At 41.2% G+C, this 24,052-nt stretch overlaps 1 protein-coding gene and 1 long non-coding RNA gene across 11 annotated transcripts in view; one reads left to right on the forward strand and one right to left on the reverse strand.

Moving 5' to 3' along the window:
* The window catches only part of PPARGC1A (PPARG coactivator 1 alpha), a 366,794-nt gene that overhangs the window by 58,760 nt on the left and 283,982 nt on the right, over window positions 1-24,052 (reverse strand). For 5 of the 9 annotated variants that reach the window (XM_038135009.1, XM_038135013.1, XM_038135011.1 and 2 more), the window contains exon 2: window positions 4,389-4,568. In XM_038135009.1, coding sequence (XP_037990937.1) covers window positions 4,389-4,568 — 180 coding nt within the window. Of the gene's footprint in view, window positions 1-4,388; window positions 4,569-9,593; window positions 9,797-9,820; window positions 10,246-10,436; window positions 10,586-24,052 lie in introns of those variants that run through there. The other 4 variants (XM_038135015.1, XM_038135017.1, XM_038135010.1 and 1 more) reach the window with 4 other exon arrangements.
* Window positions 17,413-22,961, forward strand: LOC119700250. Of its 2 annotated transcripts, none has more exons than XR_005256719.1 (3): window positions 17,413-18,550; window positions 18,688-18,785; window positions 21,079-22,961. It is a non-coding gene; the product is annotated as an uncharacterized LOC119700250 (long non-coding RNA). The 2 variants fall into 2 exon arrangements; XR_005256718.1 differs by lacking the exon at window positions 21,079-22,961 and adding an exon at window positions 19,043-21,055 and having other exon boundaries at window positions 17,416-18,550.

The raw sequence follows: 24,052 nt of genomic DNA on the forward strand, positions 1-24,052 counted from the left end.
CTGGCAGCACCACAGAACATGAGGGATTTTATAATCTGAACCAATGCAAATTACCCTGGTGATGTTTAAGGCTTCCCTCAACACTCATCATCTCCCTGATACAACCCCTTCCAAATAAGTAAGAAATCATTTATCTCCATGCATTCCCCCTGCTGCCAGGGGAAAGTCTGCACTTCATTGTGTATTTCTTTCTCTCCTCACATTCTTCATTGCTTGTAATACAGCTCTTTTTGGCAGTCTACAATAAAATAAAGTTATCTTTTTAGGCTTTCCAAATACATGGCACATAGAATGGCCTTGAGAAGTAACCTGGGATACACCTATATAAAACAATTAAAAACAAAGTCATCAAATATTGTGAGCATTGCTTTTTTATTTATGTAAATAAATTAAATCTGCAGAAGGGTTTTCTGCAATGTGGGTTTTCTGAGGTGTTTTTAAAGGCTAAAAAAAGTGTTTTGCCAAGTACAAGATTTATGATTTTACACAGGTTCATTGCAGTTTAACAGGTTATTGCCTATCTACAGGCTGAATTTTCTCTTACCATCAGCTGAGTTATTTGTAAAAAATACCAACAAAGAGAAACACCCACTGTAGATATCTTCCAACTCCATAATGCTAGGCATGGATCAGAAATAATTTTAAATATGACTTATCTTACATGATATGGTACAGTATATTTCAAGAAGCCTCAAGGGACAACAGTTTTCATGAACAAAAAGCCTTCTCGCTCATGACACATCAAATTGTATGTTTTTTCACAATTTCACATGGCATTGGCTTTTGGAACGAAAATTTAACCATTTTGATTTTCTGAAAGTAGCCAAATAAATTTTTTTGCAAATACAATTTTTTAAAGTCTAGTTCTTCACAAAAACAAATCATAAAAGTGAATGGTCCAGCAAACCTACTAAATAACTGCTCTTGGGTGACTTGTTAACTATTTACTTACATGAACTTGTGTCAATAGACAGCAGCCTGAGGGGCAAGAGCTCCTTCATTTTATCTTTTCAGGCAACAGGCAAACAAATTTAGGTGAAAAACAGAAGTGATTGAGCTGTGAATAGAAAAAAAATCACCTAATTCATAATGTACATAAGTACAAACACTGGTAAGAAGAGCCTCTGTGCATGGGCAGTGCAGGTTTGATTCGGGACTCATATCAGTTACACTGGCATGTGAGCAGAATGATGCAGTGATGAATTAGGTGTGTCTGCAAAATATTGGTGTGTCCTAATCCTTGAGTGAAGGCCAGTATCCCATCACACCTAAGCGGATGAGAGCAGGGATTTATACTTAACACTTACATACTATCTAGACTAATTGGACCTTTATCTCACTTGGCTCTTGGTTGCTACCATAACTATTAATAATTTCTAGTCTGTGAGACTCCCAGTGCCACTGAGCTTGTGCGTGCTCAGCTCAAGTGAGCTTTCAGGAACATGATTTGCAGAAAGATTGAAAATTCACTTTATGAAATACAAACCTTTCTTAAAAAAAAAAAAAAAGTGCATCAGAGATACTCAGAAACTTTGTAAAGGGCTTTTGGACACTGTCTCTCACATAGACAATGCCACATGAACTGCATTAATACCTCAAAGGAGAGTGTGCTTCATTCAAGGCTAGATTTGGCAATGTACTGTACAGCTTGTGCAAGTAATGCTGTTCATGTACTTCCCATCATTTGCTTGTCATTCTGGTTCCTTCCTTTCCACCCCAAATAGGCTGTATTTCTATTTTTGTATGACAATGCCTCATCTGGAAGCTTAAGTTAGATAAAACATACTACTCCCACAATGACAAGAGAGAAAAAAACAAAGTAAAAAAAAAAAAAAAACCAACAACAACACTTTATTTTCTTTTTTAAAAGCTATTGGGGATCAATATGGAAAAATCTAGTGATTACCAAATGAGAAACTGCACAAAACTTCCATTCTCCCAGCTAAAACAAATAGTTCCTCACAGAGTATGTGAGATAGTCTCTGGAGGAAGAAGACATCTTCTTCTGATCTTGAGCACCCCCAGTCGTCACATTACTGAGCGGCAGAGGCAAGAAATAGTGCAAAGTATCCAGCTGCACAGTGGAGAATGGGGACAGGGTTAATGTACAGGAGGAGAAAATAACTGTTTCATTCCCATCTTCCTAGGCCAAGCAACCAAGAAATGTAAATACAACACTCTAAGAAGCGGAAAATGGTCTAATTTTGTACTGCAGTATTGTAAAACACCATCACGGCACAATTTGTTCCTACAGGTAAGTATGGGCCAAGCTGTGAAGACACAGCAATGCAGCCCGCAGCTGAAGTCAATGAGTGTGAGGAGAGACACAACAGAATTTGTGTGTTAGGAAAGAAGCAGCACATTTAATTTCCAAACTATTATTTCTGACTTATTACTCGCTGTGTAGCTTCATTCCCCCAGCAGCATTGCCCCTGTCACTCCACACATACTTCCCTGTTTGTTCACACTGGGGCAGCTCATCCTCAGACAGACCCAAACTTGCCCATGAGATGATGCCCCTGTCACCATCTCCCAGTGAGGTTAACTACCAGCCTATCTGATCGTCCTGCAGTTTGCAACATGCTTCGATTTTCAGCACAGGAAATGTTTCCTACACAAGGTGTGTAGGGAAATGGTCACTACCTATCTGAGACAACTTTACACTCAGCAACTGTGCCCATCAGAGCAGACAGGCAGTAACACACGGGACAAGAAATCAAGCCAAGTTCCATGGGTTTTACTGGAATAATTTGTACGCTTAGATTTGGTAAATACGTCATTGTATTACTTATGTAGAACTTACACTTTGAAAGTCTGCATCTTCAACTGACTTTTCCTAAAGAAAAATGCTTCTGCATTTGCTTTTTGACGAATGTGGAAAAAATATGTGTTCTCAGTTATAAAAAAAGCAAAACAAGCCTCCATCACAGTCGCTGCAAATGTGGACCCTGCCCCCCTGCCGCCACCAACATGCCCTACCCTGCCTGAGGCAGTACAACTGCAATTCAAGAACAGACAGGATCTGGAAACTTTGTAAAACAAAGTATGGAACATTATACAACTAAAGAAAAAAAGAGGGCCTGAGCACAAGGCTTTGCAGGGCTGATTTGATTAAAATAAAATTAATTCCAAGTTACTTGGATTTAAATTACAGAAACTAAACAGAGAAGACCAGTTTCTGCTATCAGTTACACTGATTTAAATCCACAGCAATTCATCTCCATCAGGGAGATCACTGTGAGTTTAGAGTGGTATACAAGGAAAGGAGAATTTTATTCAAGACATCACATCCTAGGTAAGCATTTTTACTATACCATTTCAGTTAATTTTTTCCAGCCTTTAAAATTCTACCATGACAATCCAGGGCTTTCCGGAACCAGCGGGCTAGCTGTACTTCCTGGAGCTCTGGTACTTGGTGTGTGAGAAACAGCACCCATAGCTTGCTTTTGTACAAGGTCTTCCTGCCAGCTAATCAATTTATTGTTCAATTTCCCAGTCAGTGAACGATCTATGGCCTCTCCTATCAACAAGGAGGGAAGGAGGTTAGAGTTTAGGAGGGGCACGGCTGCCCGAAACCACAAGGTGGAGAATTATGAAGGCTTTACACAACAAAAGAAAGAAGACCCAAGACAGAGATAAAGAGACAGTAACCCTCCTCTCATACACTCTAACCCCCAATGCACAATTGGAAAGAAAACAATTAAATCTCTCCTCTCACACTCTGACTTTTACTTTCAGATTGCTCTCCACCAGGAGTTCTATGAAACATCGGAACGCTGAGCTGGTCCCTGAGCTACTGACAGCCCTCACTGCCTTCTTTGCCACACTCACCCTTCCTCTCCCCTGAACACAAACAAATTGCAGACCTCTCCATTTGTGTGCAAGTAACTTGCACGGTAAGGCTCTGAGTGGTAAAAATCTTTACTAGAAATGTTCCAGCTACTCATCAGCGAGCTGCTGGGTAGCACTCTGCTTCTTGCCAAGGAATTCAAGTGGAAGACAACACACAAGCTTCAACTTCTGTTTTGCTCTGTAGCTGACAACAGTGCAACTCCTCATCATGACACCACAGGGCAGTGTGCTCTAGGTACTCTTTAGCTGTTTCCTCTCAAAAATCACAAGTTCCATTTAAATCCTTTTAAGGCTTTCCCCCACACACCCTTCAGATCGCAGGTCTGGCTTTGATCACGATGATTAATGGAACCAGTCAGAACCCGTAATACACCAGCAGTTTTCTTGTCTCTTAATGGTGGAAAAATAGTAAACTGTTGTCCACCAAGCTAAAGAAAAAAAAACAAAACAAAACAAAAAAAAAAACCACAAAAAAAAAACAGGAAAAAAAAGCAAGCAAGGACTTTGCAACATGCACTTGCATCATCTTGCCTTACCTCGAATATATTGGCGGGTTCATTGCTGTACTGATTGGAGATGATCTCTGACTGGTCGCTGTACCACTTGAGTCCCCCCAGAAAGCTGTCTGCATCCAGGTCGTTCACATCTAGTTCAGAGAGGTCAAGTTCTGGGAGATCTGGGCAAAGAGGCTGGTCTTCACCAACCAGAGCAGCACACTGCAGGATACAGCAACACAGAAATAGTTTCATTAATTACCAGGAATCTATTAACTAATATCAGGTGATAAGAATTAAGACTCAACTAAGCTATGGCACTAGGATTGACTTTGTTTTCTGAAAAAAGAAACACATAGTATTTGGTCACTGTTAGCTCTAACATAGGTATGTAAAGGGGCAGAGCAAACAGCCGGGCATAAGCTGCCTTCTCTATCACATCTCTCTCCAGGAAAGATGACCTTCCTTCTCCCTATACCACTTGATAATTACCATATTCAAAGCTTTAAATCCAACAGCAGAGGCCAAAGCATGGCCTTATTCTCCTTTCAGAGTGAACCAGCGCAGGTAGAAGTTACAGATGAATACCTCTGGGCAAGGTCTGTCACGCATTTCCTGATACATTCAGGTTAAAGAGGCACAGCCTGTTACAGCCTTCAGCCCTGCAGGCTAGCTCAAGCTGGAGACAGTCACACTTTCACTTCTACAGAACCTTACTGTAATCCTTACAGCCACTCATGATGGTGGCTACCATATGGGCATAAAAAAAGTATGGGTTAGTGATGCTGCTGCGCTCTTTTCCTGATGCACAAACCACAGCCACCCAGTTTTGGGTTAGGTCCTGGCAACTGAAGTATGGCTTGAAATATCCCTATATTCTCCTCTCAGTGATGGGCATAGTTAATTCACACAGCCTTTCACCTGCTTGGTGTGAACACATCTATTACCCTGGCCGGTTTTCTAAATATCCCCAGAGAGAAGCTGTACTCAGAGAACCAAATGGGTTTTCCTCTTCTAGCAGCCTCTGATTCAGTAGTCCTAAAAGAGTGTCTGTGAAACATTCTGGTTGAGGCCATAAACAAAGCCTAGTCTGCAGGAATCCTCTTCAGCAGTGCAAAATGTTTTTGTCTGCACAACTTAGGAAGAGATTGAGGATAAATAAAAACAAACCTAGCGTAAGCGTCCTTTTATATGCCAGTACGAAGCTAGATAGGGTATTGACTGACCTACTAAGGAAGGAAAAATTAATAACATACATCCACTTCAACACAGCAATTCGAAATGTTAGAGTATCCACCAAAACCATTTCCTAATTATAGAAAACATGTAGTAACAGTTTGGCAAATAGCTGAGTCCCATATGTCAATGCTGCTCAATTAAGCAATTCCTACTGCACTGTTCCGTGGATCCCCGTAACTCATCTCCGAACATCTACGTCGATATGGGCACTCTGCAAAGCACACGTGGAGCTGCAGAGGCACCAGGCGCTGAATGGTTAAAAGCCATCTAAACTCAACTGAGTCTAAGGGCATCTACCGTATTCCTAGCGCTGCGTTAAGGATGGCCAAGAGCAGGACCTCCGCAGCTCCTGTCAGTTGACTGGGTGGTTTGAATGATTTCCCAACTTCTGTTTGGCCTGAAGTCAATGGAGAAAGCACCGCTTTCTGAAGGCAGATGTCTGCAGGGCACTAGCAGTGTCCGTGGATGTGAATCGCTCAATACTGGTTATGTCACTCTCGCAAGGACCGCCTTTAACAACAGTGTAAGCCAGAGCTGCTGAAGGTGCATTTCATTGATGTTTTTGTCCCTGGAACCTCGGTGTGTCTGCAGTGCACGGGCTGGATGCAGCAGCGCGGCCGTGAGCAAAGATTTTGTCTGTTGGCACAAAGACTCGGTGCAGCTGGTGTGAGCTATAATTTACCAGACAACTTCTGCGTCTACCAGGACACTACAAGATAATCACAGAGTAGGCCAAGGGGCAAGGAAACTGAGAGGCTGCAAAACGAGGCACTGAAATAGCAGTTGTTTTTCTTCCTATTATTTAAGGGGCCATAGAACTATAAGAAGTCAAAATCCCACTTAAGTAATGTTAACTTTTTTTTAAAATTGATTTTTTTACCATTATTTTGAGTGTAAGACAAAAAAAACCCAAAACTAGAGAGTTTCGTCTTCTTTAGTGAGCGACACAACCTTCTGGCAGCAATCTTATAATACAGAGATGACCTTTTTTGATGCTTGGCCGAAATCTCTGATCTCATTAAAGGATAATCTAGTTTTTGACTGAAAAGGTAGATTCTCAGCATCATTCTCAGGTTTGTGTTCTGGAGGTCAGTAGCTTAAAACTGATGCCATAGACTTCCAAAGTATCCTGCTGATCTGTTACTGCTTTCATTTATAAAAATAGCTTCACCCTGTGAACCACCTACTTAAACATGTTTACTTTTGGTAATCTGCATTTTTAAGTTCCTACAGTGGGCTTTTGAAGCAACATAAACAATGGTATTAAAAAAAATCCTGCTTATCGCAGCCTTCATTTACCTATAGTGACTGCAATGTCACCTAAAACTGTAACTGCTGAAATGAAGTATATATGCCTTGCAATGTTGACATGACAATAAAATCAATGTTTCTGAATATGACATTATGCTTCTGAGCACACAGAGCACATTAATCTGAGACACATTAGCAGCAAGTGTTCCTGTTATTAATTTATATTTGGCCTTTGGATGATGCCAGATTTAACACTCCAAGTCCTAAAACTGTCCTCATCTGACACACTGATATTTGCTGTTTGCCTATACATCTGTAACAGGTGCACCTGCATTGCTAGCACAAGTTTTACTGTCTTCCCACTGTTATTTGATATGATAGTTATTCCATAACTATAGCCCTAATTTTACAGTAACATTTAGGAGGATAAAGCAGTCACTAAACACAAAAGGCTAATTACTGTGTGTTATTTCACTCCAACAGACCTTTTTTCTCTTAGTTCAGACGCAAACAGTAAATTAGCTTAACTGCACTGATGGTAATGAATCATTATAATTAAGTATAATTCTCCATTAACCTTTTGACTGTTTTTGCGCCTTTGAAGGTAAATTAAAAAAAAAAAAGAAGAAGACTGGACTTATGCCATATTAATCATATTAATGAAAATATAATCTTTGTTTTATTTTTAACAAGTTTTTCAAAGTGCCAAGGGGATGAACTCAGGAAAGAAAGAGAGACTTGACAAAATGTGTGTCATGTGGATTCTCTCTATCAATCTTCACAACCTTACTGTACATCACCTTCATTAAGCTGTGAAGCACTGGGGACGCTGATCAGCTACAGTGATGCAGGCCTTTATTAAACAACACGCCGTCCTGTCATTATGTGAGCGAGAATATAATACATTTAACATTGACAGCAAATATTAATGATTCAAAGAATGAAAGCTGCCTCCAGTGCTTGCTGCCTGCATTATTTTAGCTCAGTAAAGGTGATCCCCTGAGCCAAAGCAGCACGCAGACGCTAGTGTTGCTACAGGAAGTGCAATGCAGGAGCACACTCCTGCAAAATCCTACCCACAGTTAATCCATCCACCATACAATTAATATTAAGATCAAACTCTTTTTTTGGTTCTTTTTTTTTTCTCTCTGCACTATGAAAAAGTCATTGACATAAATTATCTATTCTGTTACTAGCTTGAAATTACTGCAGGAACTCTAGTGAATAAAATCTTCAGTATTTCCATATAAGCTGGTTCTTCAATCAGTTCCTAGCAGCATTAAGAATAATACATGATGGAAAAATGAAGCTATGGCAGCTGAGACCCACGCTACAAGCCAGACAACAACCCACAGGATACTCCAGCTACTCAGAAACAATTAGGACTTTGGAGCCAGAAAGTCATCCACTTACTGCCTTGACTCATAATAGCTACAGGACATATGAATTATCCATATCTATTCCACTTTACCAAGAAATCAAAACAAGATAAGACCAATTACAATATGCAAACAGGAATCTGTGGATACAATGGCAAGCTGCAAATATTTAAAACATGACAAAATTACTTGAGAATCCACACACATGTTCTGCTAGATAGGAAAAATTTACTGGAGAAGATGGAAACTGTTCACTTTAGATGGGTACCTCTCCACAGCATGAATATCTTACTTAAAAAGCATTGCCTGTAACCTGTTTTCCCTCCCCCATTGCCCAAGGGAAGCATTTTAAGCACTTATTCCAAGCCTGAATCCAGAGGATTAGTTCCTTTGAGCAGGTCTGTATTTGGGATTCCTCTTCGTGGGGTCCAAAGAAAGTTTGCCTCGCTTCGCAAGTTGCCCAAACTTTCAGGTAATGCTCCATTTTGCTGAATGCAAATGTGCTGAAATCCTCAAACCTCACATTATACTCCAGAGATTACCACGGGGCTGCTTGCCTTTTTTATTTTTTCCTTTATGAATTGTAGCCAGCAGAAGCTGTGGATTTGATGTATTGCCGTCTATTTTTACACAAGCAGCAGCAGCGGCGGCAGCAGCAGCAGTTCACAGTCCTGCATAAACTCTATTCTCATGGTTCATCCTGTTGTCTCTGCTGTACAGTGGGATTTAACCATTTCTTGGACTACTCAGAATGACTGCAAACCCTGCTCTACGGGGCATTAGCTACAGCGTCAGTATTCCAATACCACAAGTAGCAGGGAAACGTCTCCTTCCAGAAATCTCTTTTAAAAGCATCTAAAGCCAAACAACAGGGTATTCATTCCTGTGTGCATGTTTGTATTCTGCAGCTGTTAAACAAGGAAAAAACCTTCGACAGAGCACAGTGAAACAAGGAATTAAAATATGAAGCCATGAGTTAATTATAACTTTTTTTTTTTTAAAGAAATATTCGTCTTATTCTAAATAAACATGGCATTTTTCCAACCAGGCCACTGAACGCCACTGGAAACGCCACTTCAGGCACCGATTCATATCAATATCTTAGAGCATAAATATTGCATATGACGGGAAAGCGAGCCAGAGGCACATGAAAATAGTTTCCAACTGCAGGAGATACTATACTGATGACAGGAGCTCAGCTTTGATTTGCTCAAGGCATCGCAGAGTAACCTTAAAATAGCAAACTTACTGGAGTTAAGATAAGATAGGGACTTGTTTGCAAAGTGCGCTGCCTCGGCCGTCCTGCCGGTGCCCCGCCGAGCCCACGGCCCCGCCGGCTGCCGGCGCCCCACGGCCGCGCACGCCGCGCTCTCCTCACCTCGAGATCGCTCCATACAGAGTCCTGGTTGCACATGTCCCACGCCATCCAGCTGCGGAGCGACGGCAGGAAAGCTGGCAAACTACAGTCCAGAGGCAGGCAGGCAGGCAGCAGACACTCATGCAGGCAACGAGACCCTCTCTGAGAGTGAACCGAAGGCACCTGTCTTACTACTGTTCCCCGTCACATGACAAAGCTATTAAAAAGTAGGCTGGGCTGTCACTCACCCAGCCTTCTGGAGCCGCTGCTCCAGCCCGTGACGTCAGCCAGGGGCAGACCCGGCCTCAAGTGAAGTAAATCTTCGCAAAACCCGCTCAGACCTGGGCGGCCGCGGCAACACGCTGCGATTCAAAGCCGGTTTCCACGCCACACCCCCGGAACGCCGCTCCTGCCGTAGCACAGCTCCCGTCCCTCCCCATCTTTTTTAATTTCTTAGCTTGCTCTCTTTGTCTTCCCCCCAGACGCCAGCGCACAATAGGCAGAGCTGCGCTTGCAAGAAAGAAAAAGTGAAGTGCCTCGCAGCCGAGGCGCAGCCTGCGTGCCCTGAGCAGCCCGAGCGCCTCTCCCGTGCCTGCGCCGCTCCCCCGCCTCCGTCTGGAGAGGCTATCCCGCACTTCGGCAAAAGTTACACCGCCTCCCGACGTTTTTATTGCACTCGGGGATTTTACACCTCCCCGAGTATTTTGGTTAGGTTGTGGTTTCTCATAGATAATTGCAACTCAAGTTAGTTTTTCCACGGTAAATATGTGGGCAACCCCGCCCCCCCCACACACACACCCCAGTCCAGCATTTCTCTGACACGGACTCAGCATCCATAAAAAAATGTTGCTACAGTTATCTCACCTGCTCCGAGGGGGAAGCCTGATCCTGTTCCCAGATGGATTACAGTACTTCGAGCTGCTCTTTAATCACTCCCCTGTCTCCGTGCATTCCCCAAGAAACCACGGCTGTGACAAGGAGCTGCCTCCGTCCTGCCCACCGCCGCCGTGACCCCCGCCCGCCTCTGGAAGCTACCCTAGCGCGCACTGCTGCACCCTCCCGACCTGAACCCACTGCTTGCTCATTGGAAATCAATTAATCAAAAGTCTCTTGTCGTGTGAAAATCCAGACACGCTGCTAACACCTGTCTCCCCGTCAAAGCCTTTCCCAGACAATAGGGGCTGCTGCAGGTGCAACTAGTTTACGATGCCCCTTTGCACTGCGTACACAACAAATTCCACGTACAAAGCTGAACTGCAAATTGTTGTCCAGAATAGGGAAAGAAAACCCAAAAATAAGGGTCTTGTTTAACTATCCCCACCTGCCTGCCTATTGTCTTAAGCTGCAGTTCCTTTAATTATCTGGGTGCAAAAATTCTCGTGAAATGTAAATGCTGGCTCCCTTGTGCTGGGCTACCAGTCAAAGTTACAAAACTATAGCTTATCATCCTCCATGCCATGAAATATTCATTTTCATTGTTATTTGCAAACTTGAGTATTCTAAGGACTAAATGAATTCAATTATTATACAAGGCTATGGCAATTTTGCAGAGAGGAAAAAAAATAAATAAGAAGTACTATTCTCGAAATAGCCTTTTCCCCACAGACACTGGAACCTTCAGAAATGGTAGGAGGTCTCAGATATATTCTTAGCTTATTTGTGTTTCCTTGTAATTCATTATTGCCAGTCCTGATAAAATGTACATTTTTCTCAGTTTGTGTTTAAGTTGCAAATCACATCACACTGTCATATTTTCACCAAGCACTGATGACAAAAATGGCATTGTTTTACTTTACTTAATTAAAAGAAAAAACACAGCAAAATACCGAATAACTACAGAAAGCCTTTCCTACAAATAATTAAATTAACGGTATTGCTTTGCTCTTAAGAAAAAAAAAAACAAACCAAACTAATTTCCTTCCCAATTATATGCTGATTTAATGATAAAACTGCAGTAAATTATTACGATCTGTGGCAAAGGTGAGTACCTCTACCCCCTGAACAGTCAACTGTGAAATAATACTGGGCACCTGCCTGCCTGGAGTACAGTTGGTTCTTATTAATTATTATCTGTGGATCCATGGTTGGTGGAATACTCTCCTTCAATACCTACTTATAATTGTGTTCATTGACTGTGCCGAATCCATCATCTGTTTTTGGTTTTTTTTGAAGTTTCATTCACACCTTTTATAGAAATGTATTTACACTGGAACATTTCATATTGCTGTTTTGGATATTGTGACCTGCTCATGTTGTTTCTATTTTCTACATTTCCACTTGAATGCTTTCCCTTCAAATTAGCGAGTTAACTGATAAATATAAACTGTGACCTTAGTGGTGCTCTCACCATACAAGCTTTAGAGATTGGAGAACTTTTGTAGTGCACTATAGACAGAGCAACCAAAAACAATAATTGCAGAGCCCCAGAGCTTTTCTATGGCCCTGTCCACATTACAGCTTGAACTTTGCTGGCAGTTCCAGCATTACCTGGAAGAGACACAAAGCACAACTCCAACTAAAAAAGATTGAGATTTCAACAAGGGTTCCACATTGCCTGGGAATAATTTTATTTATTTTTAACTGAAGTGTGTAACCCCAGCCATAGTATAAAATTACCCGCTAGGATCTTTTTTCCCCATGTTTTACTGTGGGTTTTGAGCATAGTGCCCCAAGGAGGAGAAAAGCAAGGAAGACAGCTGCGGTGGTGGTGTAGTTTGGAAACGACACAGCCTCCGCATATGCAAATGAAGCCTGTGAAACCCAGCCAGCACCTAAGCTGCTTCCTCAAAGGAAACCTTGTCTTCTGAACATTCCCTAGAAGCTTTAGCAATGCTCTTCCCTCTGTTTTGACAACACTAAAGAATTGCACAAACATCTTTTGTGGGGCAATATCTGAGCACATACACACACGATATTTGGTTCCATAACAAACATACAAAGAAACCCTCCTTCAGCTGACAAACTCTGCGGGTCTGTTGGACACAATCTGCCCTGTTGAAATATCCTTTATCAGACCACCTCTTCAAACACTGCATTTCCCCTGTTTTCAGGTTAATCTGTACCAGGTCTCAGTAATTCCCAAGTTTTGCCTTTTCTTCTTTAAGGGCCATGATTCAAGAAAGTTCTGGTAATCCTTCCAACATTTGGGCACTAATTCCCAAATCCTGATAAGTTTCTAACAGGACTGGAAGGTATGGCTGCCTGCAACAGGAAATACTAATCAAAGACCAAAACCTTCAAGACCAAACCTCTGTCCTTGACTTTTTCCTGGATTCAGCAATCATTTTATTCTCCTCTTTCACCCACATTTTTTAGCTATGGGTCAGGTTTTTATTCTGTGTAATTTAGGTTTCTCAAAGAAGCTACTGATTTTGGAGAACTTGTGACCAAAAATTAGTCCCTTGATTATGGCGCTGAGGAAAAATATTTTCTTTCCTTGCCCTCAAGACTATGATACTTGCTGATTTTTGGATAAGTTTGCTAATTTTCTAGGGGAGTAAGGAAAAGGAAATTGTACATAAAAATAGTGCTGGAGTTTCAGACAGATGAGGTTTGCAAATCAGTTCTCACATCAACTCAAACCTTTCTGCTCAACTCTCCAAGAGTTACAGCAAAAGATCAGCCAATGCTGTATATAAAAGAGCAAAATGCACTCCAAAAATGTGTTAGTGTGAATGGTGTTCTATCTAAAGTATATGTACCCTATTAATTTTTTATTAAAAATCTTCCTTCTGTGCATCTTTACTATTATTTTTGGGCAGTACTGTATTTGTTCTCCAGTCCATTGTCTCTGTTCCACTTCTATCCTATTTGTTTGCTCTTTTCCCCCCCCTTTCTCATCTTCTTTTCCTTATTTATCCAGTTCATCCTACCCAGAATACACCCTCAATAGCATAAGCCAGTGAGTCAAACTCCTTGAACTTCTGGGTTCATTGGTGCAGTAATTCTGCACTGGAATAAAGCCATCTGCTCTCTCTAGTTTTGTTAGGGCAGTTACGAATCTGAGATTTTTTTAACAGAGAAACTTAGGACAGTTCTCTGTACCAACTCTCTGAAAAACTCAAGGGCCAAGTTAATTCCTGGCCCAGCTCTGGGTCACGGGCTGCTGTCTGAGGAGCTGTATATTCGAGAGTCCAAAATAACTTTTCTCCGAACAGCAATGCGTTACTGACATTACTGACACCAGGCTGAATTTTGGCACACCTGCCTCCACAGACTGAGGGCTCAAATAAAGACCACTGAATGCCAGGGGAAATCACTTGCTTGTTCATGTGCAACTGGACCTGACTATGACTATTTACTATCAGTGCAGATTACCTGATTATCAGCGTTAACCAGGCTTGCAGACATGAGACTCTTTGTAACTGGGTGCTTGTAGTGAAACCTCCCAGCAGTGTTCAAGTGAAGCAGGAGGATCACAGGCACCCCCTACAAAAAATTTTGTAATTCTTCTTATACCTCCCTGAACATCATATTCTTTATAAGCATGTTTCACTTACTCATTATAAACAAGAAAAACTAACCCACTCCAGCTGATTATGTAAAAAATATATTTGTCAATTGTTTCCCTCCAACATTTGGAGCATTCTCCAGAGCCCTCATTTGCTATGATTTGCAGGACAATCCAGCTTGTCAGGCTTGCTAAAAGGAATATGAACAATGTCTTTCACTTGGGTGTTACTGTTTTTCACAAGGGCTGATCTGTAAAAGAGTATCTACCTTTAAATTTATGACCTCTATATGTTTGAGAAACAGAGCCATGTAAACACATCCGTTTCCTGGGGAGGCTGTGCTGCTGTCTGAGCACAGACACCCAGGCAAGCCAAGGAGACAGATTCCAGTTTTGCACTGTCTTGCAGGTTGGCAGAGCAGGCAGGACCACATCAAAATCGCAGACCGTTGCAGATCTTCATCATCTCTCCTTTACTCACCTCACTGCTGATATTTCCTTGGAACAAAAGAAGTCATAAAGTTCTTATTATTCCCTTATCCTTCCACACATTCAAGTCCCTGGGAAGAGACCAAAACTTGCTCATATCTGATATTATCAGACCCAAGGATCTGGTTTTGGACACTCCTGTTCAGGGGTCTGGAACATCTGCCCCCACTCAAAGTTGTGCCCTTCCTCCTCCCACTCCTAGCCTTGCTGGGATGCTCATGCCCTTCCAACGACAGGGAAATGTCTTCTTGAGCTTCAGCCACACAGGGCAAAACATGGGGAAGCTTCAGGAACACCCCTTGTATTTGGAACACTCTGCAGAGCTCTGGAACACCCCACCCAGACCTTTTTCATTACACATAATACCATCTACCTTGTACCCTTTGCCCTGAGCACCTAGAGAATTACTCTGGAGCTCTTCTTCCCTGACTTGTTCACAGAATGCCAATCTAGTTTTCACTGATTTTTTCTGAGAGGGATCTGAAGAGGATGATTCTATAAACAACCCCCATGGATTTGTTATCTTAGAGTACAGAAAAGATTCCCTGGTACAACCATAAGGAAGTTCATGGGAGCTACTAGCCTTCACTGAGGTGGCCACCAGCTGTCACATTGCATTTGGGGTTTGCTTTGCCATCTGCCCATTTAGCCACCCAGACAGGGCCTCCCAGCCTGAAGGGGAGCTGTGATGCCCTGGCTGCCCCAGCAGTGCAGGAGAGGTTAGTGTGCTCTGCCACACCGAGGTTCACAGCGGCTAGAGGAAGGGAAAAAATCTCTCATTTCCATAACATAGGCTACCTCCCCTCTAAAATGGCTGGTGAGGCAACTGCAGTGGAGCACACACAAGGCTGCAGCACAGCACTGGAGAGAACAGTAACCTTTAAATACTCTAAAATCAAGTCTTGTTTTACACAAAACCGCTGTGGTAAAGTCGATGTGAAAGAAGCACCTTTGAGTGAAGGAACAGAGGGAAAGTCAGTGGACAGTTTTAGTGCCTCCTAGCAATTCTTTTTAATAAACTAGAGATGACAGACAGCCTTACCAATGCATCTCTCATCTTCAAATATGACTTTCTTCAGACAGAGCTCAGTGGAACTGAGTCAGCCTTTTTTCTTGGGCCTAGCTCTTGGCATTTTTCATATTAAAACAAAGTATAATGCAGAAATAATTCTGGACTGTAGTAATCTGATGGGATTCCAGTAACATAGGTCACAGATTTGCTCTGCAACGATTTTAGTCAAACAAAATAAAATTAGGATATCACACAAAACACCTAGGGTGTGGGATTTTTTTAAATACACTTACAGATCAAGTTACCCTTTATAGGGTTATGCCTGCCTGTGGAAGAGGGTGAGCTTTTGTGGAAACTCCTGTCAGTGGAGAACATAGCTCCACTCATGCAGCAGCCAGCACTCACTGCTTGGTCTCTGAAGCTCCCAGGCTGCAGCAAAATTCCCCTTCCCAGGTCCCCACAGCCCCTGCACCCCATTTTCCTGAGTCAGCCAAGGACAAGCCAAGCAGAGATGGCATCACCTCATTGCAACACCCAACAGTCTCATGCAGACCAGGCTTCTGAAGGCTCAGCTTTGCCTGACCTCTTAACTAGTAGTTCCTGCCAGCCAAAATTGAGCCCTGGAGTTATTTTTAGCCAGAACCCTCCATGAATTGCAGTTAACTTGTGATATGCAAACTAGTGACTGGTGCTAGAGGAATCCCTATGGGTTTCATGGTTCCACTCCCTGCTCAGAAGTCCAATTATTCATTTTTCTTGGAGCTGCAATATTAATCTAAAAAAGTTGCACAAATGGCAAGAGATGTCACTCTCCCTCCATCCATCCCCAGTTCAGATAACTGAAATAAAAGAAGATAAGCATTTAGCCCAGGGCTTATTAGCTATACAAAGTGCAGCTGTAAACCTTTAGAAGCTGACCCTCCTCCAGACATGTTTTTGATGAGAAATTTGTCAGTATGTTTACCTCTGACTCAGGGCCAAACATGCTAGTGCAGAGATGGAATGGGAGAACTAGCCACAGAAAGGTATGGGTGAGTTACTATTTAATTTAATTTAATTTTATTTTATTCTATCCAAATCACGTGCCTCAATACCTGTATGAGAAAATGCAGTAAAGTAAAAAGGGGGGTTAAAGTAGCTGGGAGGGGTGACTGCTCTAAATCCTTTGGAAGGGAATGGAAATCTTTAAATGGATTTAGGCACGCTTTGAATCAGACCTTATCACAGAAGGTGGGACCAAGACAGTTCAAAGCAGAAACTCCTCCACCTTTTTTTTTTTTAATTTTCATACTATTCAGGCTTCGCTAGCTATCCCCTGTGAATACAACAGGAATAAAGCACATAGATTGCATCAGCTATCACCATCTTAGACATCTTTGTTCCCAAGAAATTTAGTATTTGCTGAACATCTTTGCCCTGGGACACTGATTATATATTATTTTGTCAGTGGGTACCAGGAAGATTCATGCTTCTTTCCTGAAAGAGCTGTAACTGTACTTTCATTACTTCATGTCTATCAACAAATAAGGCAAGTTTGCTACTTCTATGTTTGTCCCAAATGGATCTCTACCATTGCAAAATTCCCCAACAATCTGGCTCAATTAAACACTATTTGCTGTTTCTGCTCTTTTGAACTCCACATGTGGAAGTGCAAGTCAGGGCAATGCATTTAACCAAAAGCACTGAAAGGGCAGTGTAGGATTCACACTGAAACAGAGACTTCATCAGAGTGCACCTTTCCCTTTTGCTCACTGCAGCCTCCCCCTTCTCTCCAAGAAACAAAGAACCAAGTAAAAATAGGAAACTGTCAGAATGGAAGATTGTTTTAATTTCTGTTGCAAGTTGTTATGTAAAAAAAACTTCTGATAAAACAGCAAACCAACACCAAAGAGTGCTTCATCACAATATTATTACCAATTTATTAAACCAAGATTGCATAGACTGAAGAAATGAGTGTGACACATCCCCGGGGGTTTTCTGGAGGTAGACCTCCAGCTGTTTCATTCTCACATGCACTCTGGTTTACAGGGATATGGAAAAATATTTGCATTTCAGTTCAATGCAGCACAATTTTATATCGTTTGCAGGTTTTCTTAAAGGAAGGGTAGAAGCATGCACAGCAAGCTGGAGATGTACACTTTGGGAGATAGAGCTACCATCTTCCAGGGAGAATGGGGGAAAACACATGGTGGTTGTTAATTTATATCCTGGACAATGCTGTAAATCCAAGCATCGCTGACAATTCCTGCCCAGTAAACATGCTCAATTTCATCTTCCGTAAAAAGGCGAGCAGGCATTGAATAGCAACACATTTTGATTTTCATTTAGCCACTTTAATGATAGGTGATGTTAGTGGAAAAGATCATTTATCTTCAGATTTATTTTATATGAGATAAAAGGCCTTGCCAATTTTTTAAAATTCATTTACACAAGTGAATAAATCTTCCCAAACAATAAGTAGGAAAGTCATATTTCTTTAACTTTGCTAAAATCTGAAAATGCTGATCTTGGAGTGAAATAGACAGCACTGGCATTTTAATCAAGAACATAAAGACTCCTCTTCTAAACAAGAAGCACAGCTATACTTCAGAAAAAAAAACAAAAAACCTCTGATTCAGAGGACAGCCTTTTTTAATGCATTTTGTCAAAAATCTCTGATAAATCAGGAGAGTGCAATTTTTATGTCCCCTTCATTTTTAGATCAGTTCCAATGTGAAGGCTACCTAAAAATAGACAGAACCTAACCTTTCAAATATCTATACTGCTGCATACCACGAACACAAGCTTTCAGTGCCTCTCATGGCTCTCAGAAGCCCTGTGCTGTGCCTGTCTTCTCCTCTAGCACATTATCCCATGTTGCCTACTGCACCCAGGCATGAGACAAGCTGCAAGTTGCAATGTGCAGTGCACTGCAGTACGTGGTATGTGTCCATTTGAGGCACACAAGCAAAAAGATCATGAAAACCAGCCTCCCCCTTTGGCTATTGGATTTTTGCCACAAAAAGGACACTGACAACATTGAACCTGGTAAGTGGGGATGTGAAAATGAAGCTGTGCCGGCTGCCCCAGCAGCTCTCTTCAGAAAGCACAGGCCGTCTGGTTTGCAGCACACCACTCTTAAAAATATGAAGGGGAACAATAAGCTCTTTTATTGTTTTCTACAGTGCTTGCAGACACAGTTCTACCCATCTAAAGAAGAGATTTTGCAACAGTGCACTGAAGTGAGTGACTGGTGTAGAATTACAGGACCGCAGAATAGTCGGTAACTATTTCTTTGCATTACACTTTCAAAACTGTGATTCTGCTTGGCCTTAATGGCATAGGTCAAATTCACCCCAAGCACAATCTCAGCAATTTCAGGTCAGTGGTACCTGAAAAATCAATAGCATTTAAGTTGATGAAGCTCTAACAAGGGGGATTTTGGCCCAGGCTGTACAAATACTTACTTTTATTTTATATATTCTTCACTTAGTATTTTGCTATATTTCATAGTTCTCTAATGCTAAACACTTTACTTAGCAGGTCCTAAAGCCACACTAGGAGCTGGAATAGGAGAAAGCTGTACTAAAACCCAGTTGTGGGTCTGCCCTGGAGGCTTTGAGTGACTATGACTGTTGCTTACACGAAATAGAAAATCACCCTTGTACCAGTTGTTAGCTGGCTACTCCTAGCAGGAACGAGCTCGTGAGGACTTGCTTTTCTTTGTTTACTGTCATGCTCTGCTCTGATGGAGTCAGAAGTTTGTCAAGGCATTTTACTCTGTCAAAAAAATGAATAAAATAACTTACACTGATAAAATAATGAAATAAAGCGGCATCAGACTAAATTAATTCCTTCAAAGAATTTTGGATGGAAAATGTCTTACCTGCTGACAGGAAGGCAAGAATAGCAAACAAAGGCATAGGAATAAAAGCCATTCAATAAAATATCGATTTCATTATCACCACCTATTCAACTTAATTTTCTTGGCATCCATATCCCTAATGCAGGTTTGTGATAGATCGTACACTCACTTTTTAATTAAGCCCTACTGTGCCTTGTATTAAGAACAAGACAGTATACATTATGGCACAATATATCTACCAAAATATTTAATGCTCATCCTTTTCATTTTGGTATTTAAAAGTTGTTCTCTTAGGAGGTGGTATCAGTATTTAACAACATTCTTGACAGTAAGTATAAAAACAAAAAGCTTCATACTTAATCTAGCCATGTCAAAACTGAAACTCCTTAAAATAATTGCTTTCTGAATATATAGTATTTCTATTGAATTATTTTATTATTTCTCAGCTTTCAACATCTTAAAATGCAAAACTTGTTCCTTCTACATACTGATGAGATGAGATGAGAAGTGGCACAAGGATAGAAAACTCACATTTGACCAGTTGAATGGTACATGAAACAGATGTTATCATGTTACAAGAGATATTTAATGAGAAGCTGTAAAGGACTGGCAGCTTTCTGGGTTGGTAGTATTTTTTGTTTCAGGTCTCTTTTGGTGTATTGCAGTTCTGCTGCTTGTGATGGGGCAGATCCTCTGTAAGAACAGCACTCATCTTCCACTGGGGTACTGGCACTTTGTAGAGAGCAACATTCACTTTAATTAGTAAAATGTACCCACCTTCTTCCAAGTAAGAAAAAGCTGTTGTTGCATGTGGTTTTAGTTTTTAATGCCAAAATAAATAAGTAAACATATTTACATTATGGTATACTATTTCTTATTCTGTACCCGTAGTAACCAAATTAATCTCAAGACGCTGCTGGCATTAATTCAATCTGAAGCTCATACTTGGGATTTCACATAGGTGCCTTTATCCTATTCTTCTTCTTAACTAATAAAATGGTAATATATGGCAATATATTTATTTCTGGTTCAGTTCAAGTTGAGGTGTGCAGTACTTTGCAGAAACCTAATTAATATGAATCATACATTAGAACACTCTGTTTAGTATACAAAAAAATGGTGCTAGCACATGAGGATGAAATAGAAGATCCAAGCATTCATTTCTAGCTGTAACTTTTCTATCTGTCTCTGGCATTGGGAAGGCTAGTTTTCCTTACCCTTCAATCTCCATTAAAAAAAAAAATCCCTAACATACAGTGTAGTTTTTTGCTGTAGAACTACACTAAAAAAATCACAAATTGTTAAAAAAAAAAAAAAAGGAGTAAGGAGATCTTGGAAGATGAGATACTGACATCCCCCCCTGTACCACCAAGAGTTTGGTGCACAGTAGCAGTGAACTAGTTCCCACAGTAATCCAGAGGTACTGTCTTCAGCAACACCCACTGATACGAATTTTCCCACTGGAACAGTCTTCAGCCAAAAATACCCATCTAGCTGATAGTGAAAACTATCCAACACCCCAGGAATTGTGCCTGAACTTCTCAGGAGACACAAGCAGCTCAACAGCTGTGGTGTTGTCTAGATCTTCTCTAGACCTCAGCAAGGTCTAGAGAAAAGAAATCCAGCTATTTTGTCTGAACTTAATTTGGGCAATCTGATACCCCAGGCATGCTACTATCCCAAAATCTGCTTTACTACTTTGGTTTTGCAGCAACACCTCACATTTCTTGGAGCCTTTTTTACCTAGCTGTTCCCAGTCCCATGGACTTCCAGGAATTCGAGTGTCCTCAAGTATTTTAGTGCTTTCAAAATGCCCAACTAAGAGAAATTACTGCACTAAATGGGGCCAGACTTGATCCAGAGCAGCAGGGCCAGATTCTGCCACCCTGATTCACCACGTGCAACAAGCAGTCCCATCAAAAGGGTGAGCTGATGTGAAGAGCTAAGGCAATGCTTACGGACGAGCAGAGGGAGTGTAGGCGAGCTGTGGCTCACCAGGAGAAGATCCCCACTCTGAAAAGAATCACCATCCTGCCAGTGCTGCTCTCCACGGAATGTCAGCCCCACGCCCTCCACTGCAGGACACAGAAGACTCTGTGGGTCTCTCCAATAGGCACATCACATCACTCAAGGCTGTATGAAGAGAAGCCCAAGCCTGGCCTTTGCAGAAGGACCCACCTCAAACAAACCTCCACAACACAGGACTGCATCAAACAGCCGGAGCTCAAAGAGCTCCCCTGATCATTTCAGGTTCTTGCCTTGGTAACCAAGCAGCAGAACTCTTGAGGGGGGCCCTGGTGTGCCCCTGGGCACTTCCATAGGGCTCCCACTGGCCTTGACCCCTGCCTGCATACTGCATCCAAGGGCACAATACAGTCCTTCACTTATACCAACTGCTATAGAGTAAGAATTCCTAGAATGGCTCAAACACATAGCAGTTCAAATATGGGTACTTTCAGACTTCTTTTCTATCCCAAATTATGTGCTTTGCCAGCTTCAAAAAAACAGATGGAAAATACGTCCCTAAATGTGCACCCTTGTGATCATTCCAAAAGGAAAGCAGCACCAAGTAGCTTAAAACGTTTGCTAGAAAAAATCTTTTCCATATCATGCAAATAGCAGACAAAAATAACTGCTAGGCAATTTATATACATACAAATATTGGTTATTTTAAACAGTAATTTGTTATTGAGGACATCTCACTGAAATATTATAATATTCAATTTCCTCTGCATTTGCATGGAAAAGGAGCTGGAGAGCACATGATCATTCATTTAACTATTACATAAATACGTCTATCATAAGATCACACGGATTTCAAGCCAGAGTTCAAATACATGTTTAATGCATGAGAGTATGATGAAGAAACTTGTGAACTCACAGGTCTCGTAGCACAATCTCAATCAGATACAAGCTTGGTGTAAATATGTACAGTATCGTGTGCTTTCCAATTGCACCATGTCTCCAGGCAGCAGTCTGACATCAGCAAAGGAGACAGGTGGTTCCCTTTCCAACCCCGGAGGGGTGAAAAAAATGAGTTAAGACACTGTGTAAATATAGCAGTATTTTTTCCTCAGTGTTTTGCTACAGTTTTCAACCCTTAATGAAACTGCAGTGCATGAACAATTCTCATAACATCTTTGCTACAAATCAGTGAGTGGATGTCATGTCCTAAGATATTTATAGCCTTAAAGGTAGTGGTAAGTGATACTGTTTGGCAGCCTTGGTTTAGAAGTGCTGAAGTTATTTGCCTTTTGGTTTCGTAAGAAAGGAGCTCCAAAAAGCCACAAAAACCCAGTTTCCTTGCTCTAAATGTATCCCTTTCCTATAGCAGATCACTGTTACTAATAATGCCTGTAAGAATGACAAACAACAGTAAATCACAGGCACAGAGCAGGTCACAACTGCTTTTAGCTATCTCAACTTTGTAAACTCTGACAGTGTGAGATTTGCTAAACCCTGCACAATCCACAGTAGTTTGATTTTGAATCTCACATTACAAGAGTTTACATGTATGGTAACCTGCATATAGAATAACCCAATTTAGCCTTTTTTTTTCTATCTGTACATAAATAGATACTTTTTTTTTTTTTTTTTTTTTTTTTTTTTTTTTTTTTTTTTTTTTTTACACAGTGACAGCCACTGCCTCTTAAACCGTTTTCTTTTGTTGCATTTCCTTAGAAACACAAATCTTGTTCCTTGGCAGCAGTTGCTGTAAGTGCTGTACCACATGCCCAAACTAGTTCTCACTCACAGCTTTAATTCACAGTAAGTGGCACGAAAGGAGGTCAACACTTCTCAGAAACCACTTTCAGTTCTTTGCTGCTTCAGTATCTATTCTATAAAGCCATCCGCCCTAACAGAAAGAAAGTTGTTTCTTATATTGTGTCCCTTGCTTTTTTATTATTGTCATCTTTATGGAATGGGCTGCAGAATATATCTGATGGAATAAAAGAAGTTTATTCCTGAAACCACATTCCTTGTCTCCCTTTTGCAAGATCCTAAAAACATAAGTAAAAAAAAATAAATAATAATACTTTCTGCTACAAAAACAAAATGGCCCTTTCTTTTTCCGTGCAAAAAGATTTAAAATGAATGGCATCTTGCAACTCAGTGTCAATCACCGGGTCTTACTTTCAGTTCAATTTACTTGCTTACAGAATGATTATTTTTTTTATCAATCCAACCAAGACATCATGGAGGTTGAAAATCAAACAGCCTTCTTTTTGCTATGATGCATCACTGGCAAGAGGAACGGCCTTGCTGACAATATTTTCCTGTCACATTTGCCTCTACAGCTTCACTGCCTTCTCTGTGATCAATGAAAACAGATTTTGACCTCATCTATTTCATTTCAGACCATATTCTGCCCTGAGGCACACGAGTACAACCTATCATAGTTATAGTGGCAATTGGGGCAGAATTTGTTCCTTTCCTGACAATTCAATATGTGATTCATGAACCAGAATTGAATCCAGTTCTCCTTTCCTAGAGCTCCTCTGGTTTTTGGCATCGGTAAAAAAAGCAGCAAAGATGAATTTATGTTGGTCATATCAGCAGAACTGGCTGGGTAGTCAATAATCTGACTGCTCAGCAAGATGCTACCTGACCAAAGTTTGTTACTTTATTTTATTTACACATTTTATTCTGTAGTCTGCTTGCTTGCTTGCTTCACTTCTCCCTCT

Source organism: Motacilla alba, chromosome 4 (assembly GCF_015832195.1).
Source record: "Motacilla alba alba isolate MOTALB_02 chromosome 4, Motacilla_alba_V1.0_pri, whole genome shotgun sequence".
Taxonomy (NCBI): Eukaryota; Metazoa; Chordata; class Aves; order Passeriformes; family Motacillidae; genus Motacilla; species Motacilla alba.